The sequence below is a fragment of the Nelumbo lutea genome, chromosome 1 (assembly GCF_056320005.1).
Source record: "Nelumbo lutea isolate HS-2025 chromosome 1, American lotus-T2T, whole genome shotgun sequence".
Taxonomy (NCBI): domain Eukaryota; kingdom Viridiplantae; phylum Streptophyta; class Magnoliopsida; order Proteales; family Nelumbonaceae; genus Nelumbo; species Nelumbo lutea.
In genome coordinates, this window is record NC_142684.1 from 19,674,932 (window position 1) to 19,698,230 (window position 23,299).

The 23,299-nt window shown below is 38.4% G+C and overlaps 1 protein-coding gene across 9 annotated transcripts in view; it reads right to left on the reverse strand.

Annotated features, from left to right (window-relative positions):
• Positions 1-23,299, reverse strand: part of LOC148873843 (RNA helicase family protein) — a 108,776-nt gene that overhangs the window by 77,437 nt on the left and 8,040 nt on the right. For 3 of the 9 annotated variants that reach the window (XM_088963659.1, XM_088963658.1, XM_088963666.1), the window contains exons 4-10: positions 22,822-22,911; positions 22,520-22,599; positions 19,470-19,539; positions 19,298-19,383; positions 9,059-9,131; positions 8,852-8,947; positions 4,577-4,657 (exon numbers count right to left, since the gene is read on the reverse strand). In XM_088963659.1, coding sequence (XP_088819785.1) covers positions 4,577-4,657; positions 8,852-8,947; positions 9,059-9,131; positions 19,298-19,383; positions 19,470-19,539; positions 22,520-22,599; positions 22,822-22,911 — 576 coding nt within the window. The remainder of the gene's footprint in view (positions 1-4,576; positions 4,658-8,851; positions 8,948-9,058; positions 9,132-19,297; positions 19,384-19,469; positions 19,540-22,519; positions 22,600-22,821; positions 22,912-23,299) is intronic. The other 6 variants (XM_088963662.1, XM_088963663.1, XM_088963661.1 and 3 more) reach the window with 3 other exon arrangements.

Genomic DNA, 23,299 nt, shown 5'->3' on the forward strand with positions numbered 1-23,299 from the left:
TGTTTGGTTGGGAAAAGATCTAGCTGCCGAAAGGTGCAGCCTCAAAAAGAACTGCAAATGGGGCAGCAGATGTTCTAGCTGAACAGGGAGTTGACAGACCAAATCTATTCTGAGCCAACCTGTAATCTTCATTACCAAGGGATGTGGGAATCCTCCAACAGTTGTACTAAGTTTTAATTTTTAGTATTTAATGAAATCTTTTTGCTGATCAAAAAAAAGGAAAGGAAATCAAGAATTTCTCTAGAAAAAGAGAGAAGTGTGGAGGTACATTTGGTTAAACATTGGAGAAATTAGGCAGAGGTAGCGAATAGCTCTTCAAAGAACAAACTAGAACTCTATGTTTAGTTACCTCCTACTGAAGACTTCATCAAACTGAATTTTGATGATGGTAGTCCAGGTAATCTGGCTCCTTCTGGCTTTGGGGGTATTTAGCAAAAAAGATGGCCATATTTTTTTGTTTTGTACTCAGGTCCGGTGGGGGAGGGAGACTTAATAAGAGATAAATTCCTTACTGTAATTCAAGGTTTGCTAACAAAGGAATGGAACTTGAATAAGCTGATTGTAGAAGGGGATTCCAAGTTGGTAATGCGATGGTTAAAGCTGGAGTTTGTCCTTTGGGTTTATAGAGATGAAAATGAAATAAAGAAGTTTAAATGGTTAACTAGCAGCATGACCTTGATAATACAATGGACTAGAAGATTGCCTGATGGATTGGCCAACACATTAGCTGCAACCTGTTTTTATGTTCTTATATGAGAGGCTGCATCTTGGACCTCTCTAAGGGTGGCCATGTACCAATTGTATATATTGCTGCTATTTAATAAAATTGATTACTCTTACCTATCAAAAAAATACCATGAAAGTCCAAAACACACAATCTCTACAAACACAACACACCGAAAACACCCCACCCTACATCAAGCTGAAATTCCCTATTCACTCCATGGTTGTCAATGTATTGTCAAGGCAGCTAGGCACCTTTGGTTGGGTGCCCCACCTGAACACCTTGACTTGTATCAAAAGGATGCATGTCTATATGACTAAGTGCCCACTTAATGGCTTAAGCAACAAAAGTACAAGGCAGAAATCTTATTATAATATTATTGGTATGTGTGATGATATAGTTACACTGTGTTTTAAGGCTTCACTATAAAATATAAAAGATCCAAGGGTTTTGAGAAGAGAGAGAAAGAAGGATAAGAGAGGTTTCTTCTGTTTTCCTTTAACTACTCTCTTGCTCTTTGTGGAAAAATAAAGAGGAAGAGAAGAAGAAAGGGAGAGAAAAAAATACTGCTGTATTGATAGTGTATTAATAAAACATGTTGAGCATACAACTTAAATAAGAAAAGATAGGAGAGACAAACTCCTAGGATCTCTCTCAATTACTCCTAGAATCTCTCTCAATTAGGGATTGATTAAATCCTTCCCTTAATCCTAGGATATGACTTTCCTAATTTTATTCAAATCTAATCTTTCCTAAATTTATTCAAATCTGTAATCAATCAAATCAAATCTTTCAAAATTTGCAGTAAATCATATATTTCTTAATTTGCCGCAAATCATATCTTGTCGACACTCCCCCTCAAGTTGGTGCAAAGATATCTATCATGCCCAACTTGCTAACTTGAAGTTCAAATGGCTGTCTCAACAAGCCCTTAGTCAAAACATCTACAGCTTGCTGAGTGGTTGGTACAAACGGAGTGCAAATTATTCCTTCTTCAAGTTTCTCTTTTATAAAGTGTCTGTCAATCTCAACATGTTTAGTCCTGTCATGTAGAACCGGATTATGAGCAATGTTAATAACTGCCTTCTTATCACAATACAGTTTCATAGGAAAACTCACTGGTCTCTTAAGATCTGCTAGCACCCTCTTTAGCCAAAGAACCTCACATACTCCTTGAACCATTGATCTGAATTCAGCCTCAACACTGCTTCTAGTAACTACACTTTGCTTCTTGCTTCTCCAAGTAATTAAATTGCCCCAAAGAAATGTGCAATACCCCAAAGTTGACCTTCTATCAGTGATTGAGCCTACCCAATCTGCATTTGTATACACTTCAACCCCTCTCTTCTCATTTTTCTTGAAGAATAGTCATTTTCCTGGTGTGTCTTTTAGATACTTAAGAATTCGATACACAGCTTCAAGATGTTCTTCGTACAGGGAGTGCATAAATTGACTCACCATGCTCACAGCGAAGGCAATGTCAGGACGTGTATGTGACAAGTAAATCAATCTTCCTACCAGCCTTTGGTATCTACCTGCATCTACTGGAACCCCATCTTTAACTTCTCTTAGTTTAGCCTTAACTTCTATCGAAGTGTCTGAAGGTTTGCATCCACTCATTCCAGTTTTTTTCAAGAGGTCAAGAATATATTTTCGTTGTGAAACTACAATGCCCTTCTTTGATCTAGCCACTTCCATTCCAAGAAAATACCTTAGCTGGCCTAAGTCTTTAATCTCGAATTCCTTGGCTAAGCTTTGCTTTAGTCTGCTCATCTCTTCAATATCATCTTCAGTCAAGATTATGTCATCAACATAGACAATCAGAACCGATACCTTGTCTTCGGTGGATCTTTTTGTGAAAAGAGTATAATCAGATTGCCCTTGACTATATCCTTGACTATTAACGAACCTTGTGAATCTTTCAAACTAGGCTCTAGGAGACTGTTTAAGTCCATATAGAGACTTTTTTAGCTTGCATACCTTAGTTCCAACCTTCTCAGTGAAATCAGGTGGAGGCTCCATATATACTTCTTCCAAGTCTCCATTCAAAAAGGCATTCTTCACATCCAGTTGATTCAATGGCCAGTCAAGGTTAGTTGCAACAGATAAGAGTACTAGAACAATATTTAGTTTCGGCACTAGAAAAAAGGTCTTAGAGTAGTCCACTCCATACGTCTGATTAAAGCCTTTAGCTACTAGGCGAGCCTTATATCTCTCCAAGGATCCATCTGAGTTGTACTTCAGAGTGAACACCCATTTACAACCAACAATTGTCTTTCCTTCCGACGGATCCACTTTCTCCCAAGTAGCATTCTTTTCCAAAGCTCTCATCTCCTCAAAAACAGCTTCTTTCAACTCAAGAACATTTAGAGCCTCCTGGATACTGTTAGGAATGGAAACACTAGACACTTGTGAAATAAAGGTACAATATGAAGGTGAAATATTTTTGTAAGATACAAAATTTGACAGAGGATGTTTTGTACAAGACCTAACACCTTTCCTAAGAGCAATGGGAAGATCAAGCTAACTGGAAGAATTAGAATTACGTGGAGGAATATTTTCAGGTATTTTTTGAGAATTATCATGAATTTCATAATCCACCCTCAGATCAAATTCTTGTTGATGTTGCGGAATAGTGCCTCTCCTTTTTAGTGCTATATGTTCCCTTGAATATACAAGGCCTTTATACTGTTTCGCACGCATCTCTGTTGTTTCAGCTTTTTTATTTTGAGAAGGCATCACCAAAGGTTGTTCATTTTCAATATTTAATTCATTTGTTTCCACTGATTTTGTATTTTTTGCCTTTCTTTCGGTGACTGGTTGTGAGGAACATCATTATGGACAAATTCAAACATTAAATCAGAACCATCTAAAAGACCATCTTCACTAGTGTTGCTCTCCCCCTAAAGATGGGAGTGTCTGTAGTAGGAGGTTCCTTCAAAGAATGTGACATCCATAGTCACAAACATCCTTCTCAAAATTGGGTCAAAGCATTTGTAACCTCTCTGATTAGTGGGATAGCCCACAAAAATGCATTTATGTGCTTTTGGATCAAGTTTTGAACATTTAGGATCATGGTTATGAACAAAGGCCACACTACCAAAGATTTTTAAGGGAATGTTTGTCACTAGCCGAGAGTTTGGAAAACAGTCAGTGAAAACCTATATGTGTGTTTTAAAATCCAAAATTCGTGTAGGCAGTCTGTTAATCAAATAAGTGGCTGTTAAAATGTCTTCTCCCCAAAGATACTTAGGAACCTTAGTTTGAAAACTTAGGGCTCTAGCAACTTCAAGGAGATGTTTGTTTTTCCTTTCAGCCACCCCGATTTGTTGAGGTGTATTATTACACGAACTTTGGTGTAAAATTCCTTTCTCAGCAAAAAAATTCCCTAACACATTGTTAAAAAATTCCTTTCCATTATCACTTCGAAAAATTTTAATCTGAGTCTGAAATTGTGTTTGAACCATGTTATAGAAAGTTTTAAACACAGTTTCAGCATCTAATTCCTCTTTTAAAAGGAAAACCCAAGTGACCCTAGTATGATCATCAATAAAAGCAATGAACCAACGCTTTCCAGAAAGAGTTGTTACTATAGAAGGACCCCAAACATCACTGTGAATCATGGTAAATGGTTTTGATTTTTTATATGGTTGAGGCGGAAAAACAGCTCGATGATGTTTTGCTAATTCACAAGATTCATACTTAAAACACGAATGATTTTTATTCAAGAATAACTTGGGAAATAGATGCTTTAAATATTGAAAGCTAGGATGTCCCAACCGATAATGCCATAACAAAACTTCACTGTCACTAGAAACCGAGATAGAGTTGAAACAAGTCTGTCAGTCTTGCCCCAAAGGTTGATCCTTTATTAAAGAGGTAGAGGCCTCCATCCAGTTTAGCACCCCCAATCATCTTCCCCGAGGTTGAATCCTGAAATTCACAACAAGAAGACCAAAAATTAACTAGACAATTATGATCAAGGGTTAATTTGCTGACAGATAAGAGATTGTATGATAGGTTAGGAACATGTAGAACATCTTTAAGATTTAGAGAATGAGAAATAGACACTGTTCCTTTCCCCACAACATTAGCAAATGAAACATCTGCAATTTTAACCTTTTGATTCCTTGCACAGGGTGTATATGAAGAGAAGAATTGTGAAGTGCCGGTCATATGATCAGTTGCACCTGGATCTAATATCCAGGAGCCATTAGATTTGGTACAAGCAATGGCTGCAGTGAAAAAATTACCTAACTGGGCTAGAGAGCAGGATGTGTTGGAGTTTCTTAACGGCTGAGATTGAAACATTTTATACAAGTGCTCTATTTGCTCTTTTGTGAAAGGAAGAGACTCCGAGGATGATTGCTGCCTTGGATCCGAATTGCTTACTTGAAGCGCGTGGACATCTCCCCCTGACTTGTTGTCACTGTTTGATTTTTTCTTCCAACTTGTTGGTTTCCCGTGCAGCTTCCAACAGGTTTCCCAAGTATGCCATGGCTTTTTACAGTGATCACACCAAAATCTTTGCTTTCCTCCTCGTTTATCTCCGTCTACGTCTGCACCTCGGGCCACAAGAGCGGACCCTTCTTCTCAGTTTTTGTTTCATTAACATTCTTCAACATCACTTGCCGTTGTGCTTCTTCTCTACGCACTTCTGAAAAAGCTTCTCTTATAGGCAAGGGCTTTCGCCCTAAGATACGTCCTCGAACCTCATCGAGTTCTTTATTCAAACCAACCAAGAAGACAACGACCCGGCCTCTTTCTATCTTCTTTTTGTACCAAGCACTATCACTCAGACTTTCCCATTCTTCATCTTCAAATAGATTCGCTCCTACCAAACAACCATCATCTCATTATAATAAGCAGTTATGTCACGCTAACCTTGCTGCATCTTCCACATTCGGGTATTTAGTTCGAACAGTTGTGAATGATTGTCCAGATCTGAATAGGTTTCCCTAACAGCTTCCCACACATCACGAGCAGTCGGCAAGAACATGAATGGTTTTCCAACCACAGGATCCATAGAGTTGATCAGCTAGGAAGTAACCATAGAATTTTCAGAACACCACTACCTGTACTTTGGATCATCAATGGCTGGCGGTTTTACTTCGCCATTCAAATAGTCGAGTTTCCCTTTGTCGTCGATCACCAACCGCACAAACTGAGACCACTCAAGATAAATCTTTCCATTCAATTTGTGAATGGTAATCTAAAGAGAATTCTCAGAGAGAGAGATGGCCGCTGACTTAATACCTCCCTCCAAAGATGTCACACCACTGGTAGCATCCGAAGAGGCTGAACCAGAGCCAACCATGGCAGCCTTAAAATTCATGATCAGACCCTAAAGCTCTGATACCATTTGGAAAAATAAAGAGGAAGAGAAGAAGAAAGGGAGAGAAAAAAAAATACTTTTGTATTGACAGTGTATTGATAAAACATGTTGAGCATAAAACTTAAATAAGAAAAGATAGGAGAGACAAACTCCTAGGATCTCTCTCAATTACTCCTAGAATCTTTCTCAATTAGGGATTGATTAAATCTTTCCCTTAATCCTAGGATATGACTTTCCTAATTTTATTCAAATCTAATCTTTCCTAAATTTATTCAAATTTGTAATCAATCAAATCAAATCTTTCAAAATTTGCAGCAAATCATATCTTGTCGACACCCTTACATTAAAGAGAACAGTAACACCGCCCTTTGTTCATTCTCTTTTCTTACGCTCCATCTTATTCTTAAACTTTTATTTGTATAAAACTATAGCCTTCTTGAGTTGCTAATTTGATATGAAAGTGATGTATAGTATATATACTTTTATTTTTGAAAATATTGAAATTAAAAGATTGTAAATATTATTGTCTTTAAAATATGAAGATTTGCCATATATGAGAGAAATTTAATGTTATTAATAAAGAGAACTGCTATTCTTTTCAATTTATATGTCATGCTGATTGGCATATAAAACTTAGAAAATAATTGGGAATTTAGTTTCTTATTTTATAAAATTCTAGCGCCTAGGCAACAAGGCAACTAGGCACTCCACTATTACCTAGAATCGTCTAAATGCCTTAACTATGATATGGTGCAAAGGAGTCAATAAAGTTGTGCTGGTCTTTGTCCAATAGAACGTAGAATTTAATCCAGTGGCCAACTTCTTGACTTCCCTCATGAGATACCTATAATTCTTAGCTCCCAATATTGTTACTAAACCAGCCCACTACCTTTAGTCACCCTCCAACATTATAATTCCGTAGCTTAGGGATCAGCCCAACCTTAGGCCCTGCAAAACAGTCAAAAATTCATCAATTATGACATCAACCTATAGGTCCTAAACACCCCCTTCAACCACAACATCTGTGAAGTTTATCATCTATTCATCTTTGCCAGTCTCAATCCTTGCAAAATGTCGAACAACTTTTTTCTTACTGAGTTCCCACTTCCGGTAGGACTTGAAAATAGAACTATGGATGACCTAAACTAATATCTAAATAACCTCCTACCCCCAATTATCTTGGGCTACCCAAACTACAGCCATCAAAATTATGTGTCAAGTGATTACTCCACACTGGTTGCCACTGCCTTTGATGCACTAGCCACTTGGTAAATGATCTTTCTACCACTCACCAATCTCTTATGTATATCCAATGTTTTCAACCCATAAAGGACCCAGTCACAACACTGGATCAGGTCAACCTCCAACCTGATAATTTATAAAAACTGTTGACTTGGTAAATGACTCATTGGACCAGATAGTTCAACTACTTACCTGTCTGACCCATTCAATGGGTCACCAAATTCCCGACTTATTTTTTAAAGTTTTTATGTTGATGACATCATGGGTTGACCAATTGACCCAGATGGTTGAACAACTGACCCATTGATCTGGAAGGGAGAAGGGTTCAGGCTCTGGATCAGGTTTTAAAATACTGAGCATATCATCCACTGAAAACGGGGCAAATATATCCATTGGTCTTCAGCCAATGCACCACATTAACTTTGATGCATCAAAGAACATTTCCATGGATCAATTCATTCCATTGAAAATCCTTGGATTAATCTCCTCCCTAACTGTCTAGATGACATCTGCTCTACTGCATCTCCACATTATCCCCCCCACCCACCCCAATTGAAAATCATTTTTTTCCCTTCATTATCCACCATTTTCACCCTAAAGTAATAATTTCCTTCCTGGGTTCTGCCCAGATAAAACCAATTGACACCCCTACCTAAGCTCCAATTCAACTTTCTACAATAAGAAATTAATCACAAGAAGTCAGCTCCTTGGGAATTAAATTCTCAAATTGCGGTCTTTCCATTCAGATCTTCCTCTTCTTCATATCAGGAGAACTGTAAATGCATGACATGGCAATGGATGAGCAGGTTTTTACTTTCACTTTTGTCTGCGATTGTTATGTGCTTTAGGAGAACTCACCCCTAAAAGCTAGCTGTTAGAGGGAGGGAACCCAAACACATATATACCCCACAACAGCATCCCATACTACCGATGTGGGATACCTCACATTAGCATCCCATACTACCAACATGGGACAAATGGATTGTAACAGTGATTGAAAGAAAACATGGCCCTTGATACAGCATATTGGTGAAATATGCATTCATGTAACCAACCCAAAATGGTTTGGATTTAAGTCAAAGTGAGTTGAGTAGGGATTCACTCCCTCATATCCGATAGCAGGAAGATGGTTGCAAAGAAAAGGCCATTATCCAAGACATAACATGTCAGGAAGCAATGGTCTTCCTTTCAAGCTGAAATAATTGGCATTCAAGAAAATGTAATATACTTCCAATAAAATTTAAAAAAAAAAAATCGCTGCAGAAATTGCTAAAAAGAAACTGATGCAGGCTCCAAGCAATTAGGATCAAATGCATGCACAAGAAACTACGCCATAATTTGAAATACCCCCATGCTTGTGTAACCCATTTCTATCTTTTTTTTTCTTCGATCAATAACCCATTTCTATCTATTACCACCCCCCCCTGAAAAAAAGAAAAAGAAAAAAAGAAAAGAAATGGCATGAATTGGAATACCATGTAACAAACAAACGGGGAGAGAAATTCATCCTCATTCAGTAGGAAAGGACATAATCAGAACACACTACCTACCTGATCATGAATTGACAACACAGTTGAAACAGCAGCTTGAAGATAATCGGAGACAGGTTCCTCAAGATAATGAATTTGTACATTAAACCCTCTACCCTGACAGTCAAAGAAGATTAAGCTAGCCTTGATCAGGGTGCATTCTTTTTGTTGATGACCAAGAAAATGTTGTACAAAAACACTTGAATAACAAATGATGAAATGTCATACTTCTACTGATAGAATGGCAGGGTCGGTTCTTGGCTCCAAGTCTTCTCCAGTTTGCCCTTTACGTTTCTTGCTGCTGATAACCAAGAAAGTAATAAGAATAAGAACATAAAAATGTGCATTCACGTCATGAAACTGAAGAGATAAATAGGAGGCTTGCTTGGCTTAGCAAATAAACCAACAGAAATGTCCTCCACTTTATGTAATCAGGATATAGAAAGTCCACTAATATTGCTTGTTCCTCATGATTGTTCTACAGATGTGGAGTTTGTGCCGCTTTGTTCAGGGTGCTTTATCCTAAAGCACATTATGTAGTAGTTTTTTATTGGTAGCTGTCAAAATTTTACTGATGTGAAAAAAGGAATGAAGTAAAACAAAAAATAATGTCTGCTTAAAACCCCACATAGGTGATTTAGGATAGTCCCCACTGCCTTACTCACTTTCCTTCTTTTATTTACATATGAATTTCAATCCCCTGAATTTTTGACTCCATATGGTTGGCATAAGGCTTGGATGATGATCATGATCATGATTATTTTATCAATAACTGAAATAAATTCATTAAATAAAATTTAAAGGAAGAGATAAACTCTCTTAACTCTCCCAAAACAGAATCACATGATTACTATTAGAGTTAGGTCTGCCTGTTTGACTGATAACAGTCAAGGAAAAGAGAGAAGAGAGAAAGAGAGAAAGGAGAAGAGTAGAAGAGAGGACAAGGAGGAAAAGGTTTGGTTCGAATGAGAGAAAAGTCAACCCTCCCATTCGGCCAGATCTGTTTTATATTACTAAAATATTGTGGAAAAATCACATGTTCCCCTACTTAAGTTAGGGACATTATATCTAACATAAACTTATACATTAGCACCTAACCATAAGCACAAAGACAGAAATACCCCTACATACTCGACATTAACACTCCCCCTCAAACTGGAGAATATATATCATATAATCTCAGCTTGTTACCTATGTAGTCCACTCTACCCCGACTCAATCATTTAGTAAACAAATCAGCCCACTGGTTCCCTGTGTTGACATATGCAATGTCTATCACTCCACTCAGCACATTCTCTCTAACAAAGTGACAGTCAACCTCTATGTGCTTGGTTCTCTCATGAAACACCGGATTAGAGGAAATATGAACTGCAGCCTGATTGTCACAGTAGAGCTTCATCGGAGTATCAACAATGTATCCCATCTTCTGTAGAAGGTTCCTTAGTCACACTAATTCACAAGTAGTATGTGCCATAGCTCTATATTCTGCCTCTGCACAGCTTCTTGCCACAACTGTCTGCTTCTTGCTTTTCCATGTCACTAGATTACCCCCAAGAAAAGTGCAATAGCCTGTGGTAGATCTCCTATCAGATATAGAACCGGCCCAATCAGCATCAATATATCCTTCTAATTCAAGTTTTCCATCACTTCTGTATATCAAACCACGACCAGGAGCCCCCTTTAAATACCTCACAATCCTTAGAATTGCATCCCAATGTGGAACCAGAGGTTTCTGCATGAACTGACTTACCACACTAACTGTGAATGAAATGTCTAGCCGAGTGATGGTTAGGTGGTTCAGTTTACCTACCAACCGCCGGTATCTACCAGGGTCTTCAAATACTCCACCCATATCACTACTCAGCTTAATGTTTGTTTCCATAGGTGTTTCAGTTGGTTTAGCACCTAACAAACTTGTTTCTTCAAGCAAATCAAGAACATATTTCCTCTGACACAAGTTGATACCATGCTTAGACCTTGCTACTTCTATCCCCAAGGTCCTATGTTTGAAAATGTTCTTGCATAAAAGTCTTCAACCTATCAATGCCCATTTTATCATTTCCAGTAATGACAATATCATCTACATACACCACCAATAGGATCTTCCCTGCCTAAGAGTCATGACTGAAGACTAAATGGTCAACTTGGCACTATTTCATACCAAACTTCTTTACCACCTCACTAAATCTGCCAAACTATGCTCGAGGAGACTGTTTAAGCCCATAAATGGCCTTCGGTATTCGGCACACCTTACCATCCTCCCCCTAAGCAACAAACCCCGATGGTTGCTCCATATAGACCTCCTCGAGCAGATCACCATGCAAGAATGCTTTCTTGATATCAAACTGATAGAGGGGCCAATCATACATCGCAGCAAGAAAAACCACAACACGGACTGAACCAATCTTAGCAACCGGGGAGAAAGTTTATGTGTAATCAATACCATAGGTTTGGGAATACCCTTTGGCAACCAATCTAGCTTTCAGTCGCTCTACACTACCATCAGGCAAATACTTAACCGTATAAACCCACTTACAACCAACAGCCTGCTTACCAGGAGGAAAAATGGTGAGTTCCCATGTATGATTATGGGCCAGAGCTGGCAATTCTTCTTCCATCGCACGGCACCATCCTAGAGAGGCAAGGGCTTCCTAGACATCCTTAGGGATAATAACAGAGGATAACAAAGAGATAAACTGGCGATGGGAAGCGAAAAGGTGAGTTAGTGAAACATAATTAGAAATAGGATGAAGGGTACAACTGCGTTTACCTTTCCGCAAGGCAATGGGAAGATCAACATCAGAAACTGGGGTTGAAGCTAGTGTGGGAACAGCTGTCAGATCTGTCGACGATGATGGAGCTGGATGAGGAGCTGGTACATGTGGGCGATGTGTATACACGTGATGGATAGGTGGTCGTTCAACAGGTGGTGACACCGGAGGCAAGGACTTGGTCACAGCTAGAACAAGAGGAACATAACCCACAACTGGAAGAGGAAGGGGAGGAGGTGATGAAGTGGAAGAAACATCACCAGACCCCAAGAAAAATGGAGTAAACTCAAAGAAGGTAACATCAGCACACACAAAGGAACGTCGAGAGCTGGGATGTTAACACTTACACCCTTTCTGAGTCCAGGAATAGCCAAGGAAGATGCACTTAATAGATCGTGCATCTAACTTGTCCTTTCTTGGCCCCAGATTATGAACGAAGCAAACACACCCAAAAACCCGAGGAGAAACGAGGAAACAGAGACAAGTTAGGAAACAATGTGGTGAATGGAAAATGACCATCAAGGATATGGGCATCCAGTTAATTAAGAAGCAAGAAGTAAGCACTGCATCACTCCAAAATGATTTGGGGACATTCATGTAATGCATGAGGGATCGAGCTATTTCCAAAAGATGACGGTTCTTTCTCTCAGCCACCCCGTTTTGTTGTGGGGTGTAGGTACACAAAATCTGATGGATAATGCCATGTTGGTCTAGGTATTCTTGAAATGATGAAGAGAAATATTCACGGCCATTATCAGAATGAAAAATTTTAATGTGAACACCAAATTGGTTGCGAATCTCAGCATAAAATTTTTGGAAAATGGTAAACAATTCACTTCTTTCTTTCATTAAATAAAGCCACATTATCCTTGAATAATCGTCAACAAAAATGACAAAATATCTATATCCATTGTATGACATTACTTTATAAGGACCCCAAACATATGAATGAATCAAAGAAAAATGACTCAACATACGGTTATCAACTCTAGGACTAAAGGGAACACGATGATGTTTCCCTAACTGACACAACTCACAATCCAAAATAGACAGATGACTCAATGAAGGAACCAAAGACTTCAAAACTTTTAGTGAAGGATGACCAAATCTACAGTGCCACTAGAGAGGAGAAAGAGATGATTGGAGAGATGTTGACGTACTTCCACCAACTTCATGCCCTCCACCAATCTTCATCCCCGTCTTGAGATCCTGAAAAACACACGAAGAGGGGTAAAAGGTAATGGAGAAATTACGAGACTTGGTCAACTTACTAACTGACATAAGATTAAAAGGAAATTTAGGGACATACAAAACCGATGACAAGGATACAGGGTCCATGTTAACATTACCAACACCACAAATGGAAGATGTGGAACCATTAGCAAGGGTAACAAATTGTGATGTTGGGCGATGAGAGAGGGAGTAAAACACACCTGGAGTTCCAATCATGTAATCGAAGGCTTCAAAATCAATAATCCAAGGATTGGGTGTGGATGCCAGACAAGCCATACCTGAGTGTGCGAGAGTGGTCGTGTTCTGCTGAGATGTGGCCTAAACAAACCTCTCATACCCATCCCAAGGAACACTCATCATCTCCTTCCCAGTAACATCTGTGGATGTAGAAGGTATCTGATCAGTTGAATGACTCCTATTTGAAGCTACTATCACTAGTCATGGCATGATTAGCCCAAGTTGAGGGTAGACCATGCAAGTCAAAGCAATAATTAATGGTATATCCATCCATACCACAATGTGTACACCTCCTCGGACCCGAACTACGTCCTCTGCCACGGGCTCCCCCTGAATCTCGACCTCTAGTACGACCACCACCACGGTTATATGTAGGTCCACTACCACCACTCCGGCCATATGTCGGTCCACTGCTGCCACTACGACTAGACTGAGCTCCCCGAGCTCCACCTCTAACACCACGGCCTTTGGATACTACAAAGGCTGATCTACCGGAAACATTAGGGTTCTCAATAGATCCAATGGAAATCCTCCTAAGTCGAGCAAACACCTCTTCTAAGGAAGGGAGAGCTGACCCTCCTAGTATCTGAGCCCGCACTGGTTCATACTCAGATTTCAGCCCCACCAAAAGTCGAGTCACATCAAGTTGTTCCCTCTATTGTTGCTGAATTTTGACATCAGAAGTGAGGGGGTGATAAACATTCAATTCATTACGAATGTTTCTCATACTAGCATAGTACTCCTCAAGATTCTGACTACCCTGTTGTAGATTAAAGTATTCCTGATATAACTGATATACTATGGTTGTATTGTCTTGGCCTGAATACAGCTTCTAGCATGGTCCCACACTTCTTTGACAGTATCAAGAAACATGAAATTTACACTAATCTCGGGTTCCATACTATTCCATAACCATGTGATAATCTGTGCATCTGCTTGCTCCCAATCATCATACTCATGAGAATCGGTGGAGGGTTTTTTGTCCCTTATGTGCTTCACCTTCTTCTTCGCCTTAAGAAAGGCTTCTACAGATTTAGCCCAAGATCATACTCATGAGAATCGGTGGAGGGTTTTTTGTCCCTTATGTGCTTCACCTTCTTCTTCGCCTTAAGAAAGGCTTCTACAGATTTAGCCCAAGGTACATAATTTTCTCCATTTAGCTTAATGGAGGACATTTGAACATTCAGGTAGTCATTAGGAACCACCACACTAGTCTTACTATCACTACTGTCTCCCATTGCTGAATTCTGGTATTACTGAATTCGGCACACTAGACCACACTACACACTGATTTCAGCACTTACTATCTGAAATCCCACCATACCTCATGACTACCCGAAACTTCACCACACTGTTTGAGGAACACTTCCCCTTCAAATCACACTGAAAACTGCACAAACCCTAGAACACTACAATCTGAAATCCCACTATACTGTCTGAAACAGACTTACCATTTAATTCACACCAAGAAAATGCATAGAACCTCTTACCTGATCACCCAAAAATCAGACCACACAAAGCACCCACTGCACCACACGAATCAACCCTCTTCTCTTCATCAATTAGGGGAGGGCTTCTTAGAAACTACAGCAACCGACCACGAACACCACAACTGGAGGCATAGAAACCTCCAAGGGAAGAGGGCGATCACTCCTTTTCAGCCCTTTCCCTTATCTCCAACTGATGGTGAAGAAAGCAAGAGAAAACCCTAGACTGGGTGTGCAGAGAACAGAATTCTGGGCAGATCCGATTTGCTCAGTTCAGCTCTGATACCATATTAGAGTTCGGCTTGCATGTTTGAATGATAACAGTCAAGGAAAAGAGAGAAAACAGAAAGAGAGAAAAGGAGAAGAGTAGAAGAGAGGACAAGGAGGAAAAGGTTGCATGTTCGGCTTGCATGTTTGTTGTCCTGTCTTCTCTGATTTTCATATTCGTTTTTCCTCTAACCTTAGTCTCTTTGAGGAGAAACCTCTTCCTGTCCAGTTGTATTTCCTTCCTCTAATGCCATTCATCGCCACTTTCACCCCCTTCTATGACTATTGTTATTTTCTTCTATTTTTGGATGATTATTTACAATATTCATGGGTATATTTGATGAGAACTCATGAAGTACCTGCCTTGGTACAATAGTTCCATCAAATGTTGTTGACATAGTTTGGAGTACAGATCAAGGTGTTCAGATCAAATAATGCTAGGGAATACTTTGAAAAAAAAAAAAAAAAAACCTAGCATCCTATTTATTAAAGCATGGAGTAGTCCATCAGAGCAGTTGTACATATACTCCACAACAAAATGGTGTAACAAAAAGGACAAACAGACACATTGTGGAAGTGGCAAGAAGTATTATGGTGAGCTCTACAATTCCAATTTGTTTTTGGGGTGGTGCAGTTCTCACAATAGTCTTCTTGATTAATTGGGTACCCTCTCATGTTCTTGGATATGCTACTCCTTTCAGCCTTATTTTTCCTGAGGGGGAGATGTTTCATGTTCCTTTGAAGGTATTTGGATTTGTATGTTTTGTCCATATCCTTGGTCCTCACCGCTCGAAACTGGACCCTAAGGCAAAGAAGTGTGTATTCCTTGGATACGCAAGAAATCAGAAGGGGTATTGTTGTTATGATCCAGTGTCAAGGAGTCGGTGTGTCACCATGGATGTAATTTTCTTTGAGTCCACACCTTTATTTTCGGGGAGTCTTTCCCAAGGGGAGTGCTTTAGGGGAGGAAGTGAGCAACCCACACCACTTCCCGTTCTAGCTCCTTTGCCTACTCCAATGTCTGACCCACCTACTCCACCCACTTTAACTACTTTATTAAATCCTACTTCTCAATTTTTTACATGATAGCGTCTACAGCAGCACCATGGAGGTTCATTCCATAGTAGAGGAACCCATGCCACTTCCAATAGGCTCATCTAAGATTTCAAATCGACTGACACAAGCCCAAGTATGCCTTTTGCTCCCTCTAATTTTCCAATTCTTGTTGATACCCCATGTTCCTAAGACCATTGTAAATGACCTAGACCTTCCTAGTGCACTACAAAAGGGGAAGAAAAAGTGCACAGCCCGTTGTACTTCACATCATCTTTCGTACAGTGGGTATCTCCCTCCTACTGGGCTTTCCTTTCTTCCCTTGACATTGTGTCTATACCCAGGACTGTTAATGAGGCTCTCTTCAAACCAAGTGTGAAGCGGAACCTAAAAAATGCTGATACAGACCAAGATTTTGGCACCCCAAAAATCCTAATTGGAGATTAATAGGTTGCTTGGTCTAACTACATTTGTTTGGCCCATGAAAAGTGGAAGAATAATGTAAAGATGTATAAGGGCATTATTGATTTGGACTGTTTAGAAAGAAAGAGATGCAAAAATCTTAATAGAGAAGGAGAGAAGCAAGGAAGTGGTTAAGGAATGTATGATGATTGGAATGATTCACCGATTTAGAACAATGGACATCTTTTACACAATGGTATATGGAGGAATTGGGTGAAGTGGCTAAATGCTTGTCTACGAAGAATTTGGCAATCTTGGTTTGGGAGCCACCTCCTAAAGAGTATCAGGCTGAATTTTGATGGGAGTGGTCAAGATAACTCAGGCCCCTCTAGAGTGGGGGAATATTTAGAAATAAAAAAGGTAAGGGTGCAATCAAGCTGAACCGAGCCAAACTTTGACATATCATGGCTTGGTTTGACTAAAATATTACAAGGTTCGAGTCCAATTCAAACTCTATTTTCCGATTCGAGCTTGGTTCAATTAAATATTCGACAAGCTTGAATTTCGCTCGATAACTTGAAAATGAGTATATGTTTATATTTTATAAATATATATATATATGATATGCTTTTTATAAATATATAGTGCATATTTATATTATATATAGAATATAAAAATATATTTTACATACAAATATATTTACATAATATATTATAAAATATGTATTATGAAAATAAACATAAGGCTGAGGTGTAGTTCAGAATTAAGATGCATAAGCCTCCTAAACACAAGGGGGTGTACGCCTCCTTAAGAGGAGGGGGATGAGGAGGAACAAGAGGAAGGAGGATCTCATTTTTCTTTATTTTTAATAAAAATCTTTTATATTAAGAAGAATGAAGATGCATAACACTGGCTGAAAGGAGGATCTCATTTCCCTTCCCTTCCCTTCCCTTTCCTTTTCTTTCTTTTCTCTTTATTTCATTCTTTCTTTTTCTTTCCCTTCCCTTTCTTTTCTTTTTTCTTTCTTTTTGTCTTTTTTCCTGTCTTTTTGTATGAGGTGTGTGAGGTGCATGATGCGTACACCTCAGAGATACCAACACCTCTGGAATACACCTCAAGGCATTTTGGAGGTGCCTTGCCTCCAGTAGTACACCTCTCACACCTTTTAAAACACTAATCTGGACTTAAGGGATGAGATTAAGATGTTCAAATGGTATATGACTATGAGAATTCAATGGGTAAGAAGATCAGCAGATCGGATGGCTGACTCATTAGCAAAACGTGTGAATAGGGACCATTTATACTATGCTCAGTTGTAATTTAAATTTACTGTCTATTTTGTAATGTGAGCAGTCATATCTAGTTCCTCTCTTTGACACATGTTTAATAAAATCTTCATTACTTGTCAAAAAATATATATATTATTGATAGAGATTTTTTTTGAAGAGTAAAGAAAAATTTTATTAAAATGAAAAGGAAAGATACAAGCTGATTGAATGTCAAGGTAACACCAACTAGTTAGTCACTAAGAAACAAGTTTACATTACAAGCTGGAATCTCAAGAACATCCCAAAAATTTTCCATCAAATCTGAACCATTTACTTGCTCAAATTCTGGGAGGACCAGAACCCATCTTAAAGCAAACTTTCCAACCGAAGCCACCAAAACTTCAATACCATTTGTTTTGTCCTCGAACAGTCTTCTATTCCTTTCCTTCTATAAAATCCAGCACACTGCAAAAGGAATACAACTCCACTCTCTTTACAATGGAATGAGGCATCTGGAGTTAGGCTAGCCTTACTGCCTAACCCCTTTTCTACTATTAACATACAATATTACAATATTACCAGATTACCACCCCAATTCAGTTACACTAGCCCCATCATGCTAGTGGGTCTGCCTAACTATTGACTTATCTATTTGTCCAATTCCAAGTCACAAATAAATCCCTAACCAACTGTTCCGCTTCCCTCAAAGTGTGTCAATGATGCCATGTGAAAGTTGTTGGATCTGAGGGTATACACTGTCCGACACCATGTACCAAGACTATCATCCTTTAGCCACCTTAGTACTGTTTTGGAGTCCCCTTAAGCCTTCCACCCAAGTTTAAACCTTGGAGGATAGCATACAGTTCAGTCCTTGTAGAGTCGCCTACCATTAGTGGGCCCGAGTAGAGAGCAATTATAGAGCTTAAGTTGTCCCTGAAGACTCCCCCTATGCCACATAAGCCTGGATTTCCAAGGCTACACCCATCAAAATTGAGCTTGAATTGATTCAGAGGTGGGTACAAAATTCTTGAGATCTTCACGTAGATGAGGATGAGTTTGCCACATACTGTCATCTTTTGAAAAAGGTGTAAACTGCAAAGATCTCAAGACCTTTAACCCAGTTCACCACCTTATGCAAAATTTTCAGACTTTCGAAACAAAATTCATCCTACCCAAGCAATAGAAGCTGTAAATTTGCGAGTCAACAAATAGGGTAGGACCTGGATACAGGTAGTTGGCCAAGAACAAGATAACAAGTTATTGTGAGTGATAATGGAATTCCATAGAGGGATGCCTATGCTTAGTTGAGAGTTTTAAAGGCAATGGCATTGAACATATTGAGGTTGAAGGGTAGGTTGCAAATGGTTGGCCATGTCTTTGCAAACTGTTGTTCAAAAAGCTCTTCAACGGGCTCCTCCTCTTCATTCTCTCACTAAAAATGGAAGTTCTGGAGATTCTGAACCATGGTCATTGAATATTCGATGGTTGCCAGCTTCATAAAGGTAGTGGCAACCTTAAAACCTTCTTGTATAAGATATTGAGATGGTTAAAACTCTTCACATGTGAGTAACCCCTTTTTAGCTTTTAATGAAATTGCATTTTACTATATATATACACACGCACACACACATACTGAGAAAATGAACAAATTGAAACACCCAATCTAAGAAGAAATAGAAAAGCAGCACCAACTAACTAAACCAAGGCAACCCATCTTATCAACATACAATTAAATGATGAGGACAAAACCTGGTCTGGAAAAAAGAAGACATTAACTTGGCTTCAATTGTAGCAGATGATATTATCAGACGCAACTCAGGTCTACGTCGTTGGATCTGAATCCATGATAACCAGTTTAGCTTGCAAATGTACAGATTCAGCAATACAGACAAAAATCACCAATTAGTTGTAGTGGATTTACCTTTTTCAACAGGCCCAATAGGATATCGGTTGAAAGTGACCTTTCATGAGCCTCATCTACCATTATGACACTGAGAAAGGGGCACATTGACAGAAAATATGATAAAGAGAAATAATGTTATTTCTACCAAACTCTCAAAATTTCTAAAGGACTATAAATGCTCAAGTAAAAGAACCGGAGTATCTTGAGAACATTAAATTGAGAGGATAAAGACAGAAACTGTTTAGGTGAGTAATGACATAACATATTTAATGAGTGATAGTAAGTACTTCATGAAGAAAAATATACAATTCCACAAAGTGCAATGAAAGGTAGTTATAGTAGTAGGGTAATCCTCATTCTTTACCGCACAAAGCCACCACACAAGTAGGCTGTCCAAAGCCAAACTAAAGATCAAATAAAGGGAACATTGAATATAATCATACAGTTTTCAATGTCTCTTTTATTCTTTTTTTTTTTTTTCTGAACTCATGCACTGGATGGCTTTCTAAGGACATCGTTTCTTAGGGTAAAACTAGTAATAAACCCAATTTCACTGCAGTTGAATTTTATCAGTCATCTGTTCCTTCTTTTGTTTTCCTTTAATTCTTTAGTGATAGGTATGAACATCCAACTCAGTTATACAAGGATTCCATCAATCAATATTCAAAATTTCAGTATTGCCAGAAAGATAACCTATACGATAAGAGGATAAATCATATGGAAGTAATGATTTAATTGTAAATTCTTACCTATACTTGAATGAACAGTAAAATCCATGGAAGAGGGCCAAGAGGCAACAATACTAATTAAATTTGTCTTTTCTGGACATTCATTCTAGATTTTAATGCTCCACACACCGATAAGCGAAAGCCTTGCTTTGTTTTTATCAACCAAGGCATCTTTTCATAATTTGAACCCTCCCATATACAAAACACTTGGACAACAGCTTTTCAGTTGACAATTTAAAGAAGAATTGGTTGGTCATATGTACATAATTTTATAATTGACAAAACTTTATGATGCAATTGTCCACATCAAGAGCATGAACTCCTTTGATGTGTAACTCAAGGTAGGTCCTATCTCTTCCGTTGATCCTGATCTTGGGAAGCAACTATAACAGCAACTTCTAGGCCTTGAAACAGCCACCAAAACTCTCCAAGAACCTCTACCAACCAGAGAGAGAGAGAGAGATTATTAGCCTCTCAAAACCCCATACACCCTGTTGATCCTAATGGTATATGGTTTCTTTTAGGGAGAAAAGTGAAGATTCCTGCTCTGATACAAAGATAAGAATCAGAGACAAGAAAAAATTAAAAAAAAAAATTAGTAGCTTTAGTGGATGAAATAGTGTAGAGATGTTCAGGAATAAGAAGAGAAAAGAAGAAGAAAAGTTGAAGAAGACTCAATAGGAGGATGATTAGAGCCCCCCTTATTTCATTATATTCAACCATAAAAAATTAAGGATAAAAGACTCCTCAAAAATAAAGCCCAATAAACATAAAATAAAAACATAAGAAACACTCCTCAACACATATTACTGAACATTTGGGCAACAGCTTTTCACTTCACCCTTTAAAGAGGAATTAGACAGAAATGTACATAGTTTTTTGATTGACAAAACTTTATGATGCAATCTTACACAACAAGAGCATGAAAGGATTTTAGCCATAATACATATCACAGGATCATGAAAAGTTATGTGCTTCAATTAGAAATATGGTTTTATATGGGGTTCTTCCAAATCCAGAGTCCAATGATTTGCGGCAGGATGTTTTTGGGTCCTTTTGGACTGAAAAAGGATTAGCTGAATTCGATAGCTGTTTTACTGGCTGTGGGATCAACCATTTTGCTCCACACCATCCATAAAGTAAAGTGCATATGGCCCACAATCCCTCAATCTCCAATTCAGCTAATCCACTATCTTTTTTTCTTTTTTTCCTTGATAATTAACAGAAAGCTAATCCACTATCTTCTGGACCACTTTAGGTATCCAACAAGATGAAATATGATCTGTATTTTTTGCTTTGTTTTTGTTTTCTCAAAATTTTGCTGGGTGCCCTCTTGGCCATAATTTTACTAACAACTTGGCTAGGACCGCTAGGTCCATGCAGGGATTAAAGAGGCATGCCACAGGTGCAGCTGGGTGCACAAGCAAAGTGCCTTTCAAGGTGTGCACCTCATCTAGGCCCATGCACAGCCACTTTGAAAAGTTGTGCACCTTTTAAAGATAAGTGGCCAGGCTGAGGGCTCCACCCTCGTACCCTTGGCCAAGCCCCTTGAAGCAAAGCCCAAACAAGTCAATGCCAGAGTTCTATCTCAAAAGGGGGATTCTTTGAGCACAACATTAGCAAAAGGAGGGATTCTTGGAGCACTAATAATGTTGTTTGGGCTTGTCTCAAGGGGCTTAGTACAGAGGCAGCTCATAGAATTAGGAATTCATGATGTTTAACATCACATTAATCACTTTAAGTAATGCAAATGGGAAAGAAATAAAAATCTTAAAAGTTCTATGTGCTTGAATACATTTGATATGTTATGTTTGATTTTCTTTCTACATTTTCACTTTGAAGATGTTTCATATGTTGTGTTGATGTATTTTAATTTGACCCAATAGGCTTTATAAAACATTTAGTTTCTTTTAAATTTTAAGTTTGATTTTCTTTTTAATTAATACTTATTTGAATTTTTAAAAATTTTTGCAACTTTATTCAAAGAGGAACGTGCTTCACCGGCTCACCTTACTCCTTGTGCCTTGGGTGCAAAAAGCCCCTTGCACTATTCTTGCATCTTGTGCTTTTAAAATACTGGTCCATGATGTAAATTGCCAATATGTTACTTGTATTGATCACCATTTGCTAATATTACTAACAACTTGGTCATAATTTTCGTCTTTCTTTCTGATGTTTTGATGTTTCACAGTATATCAATCAACCTGAATAAGAAAACATCATATTGACTAGCGAACAATAAGAATGCCCATGTTTATATCTTGAGACACAATGAAAAAAGAAAGAAGAAAACATGGAACAAAATTCAAAAATCATGTGGAGGGCCTCTAGTAAATATACCTGTATTTGGTCAAAAGAGGGTCATCCATCATTTCCCTAAGGAGTACTCCATCTGTAAGAAATTTGACCTTGGTTGTGTCCTATGTGGCCAAGCAGAAAACAATTTGGTATTTATGACATATCATTAATTCATTAGCAATTTAATGAATAGAAAGGACCCAAAAAAAGTGAGACATTGAAAAAGGCAAAGTAATCTATAGAATAATGACAACAGTGAACAGTCATACAGCCGCCTTATAACAGTAATCCTGAAAAGAATGCTTAGATGTCAAAGGGAAAAATGATAAAGAAAGACATCCTACTGGATTTGTAAGATCTTCGAAACGAATTGTGTACCCAACCTCTTCGCCAAGTTTGACACCCATCTCCTCTGCTACTCTTGAGGCAACTGCCTGTGCATGAAACATAAACCAAAGTCACAAAATCTTGCTCTCACTTAACCAAATAACAATTAGAACAGTGGTACTAACTGATTTTACTTAATGAACAACCAAATTCGAAAATAACAGGCATACTGACACTGTATTTTTTCCATTAATAAACGAAACATTATACCCAATTAAATAATTAAAACCACAAAGACGCATGCTACCTCAAATAGAATAACAGTGGTGCCTTTGGAGATGAGTGAGGAAAACTGCCAACAGCTTGGCAGATGGATTAGCTAAGCAAGGGATACAAAGAACACATCTGTTTTGGGCTCAGCTGCAACATTGGTTTGGATCAGCATAATAAAGCTGGGTTTCTTTCACAACTTCTTCTTGTAACCAATTTTTTCTT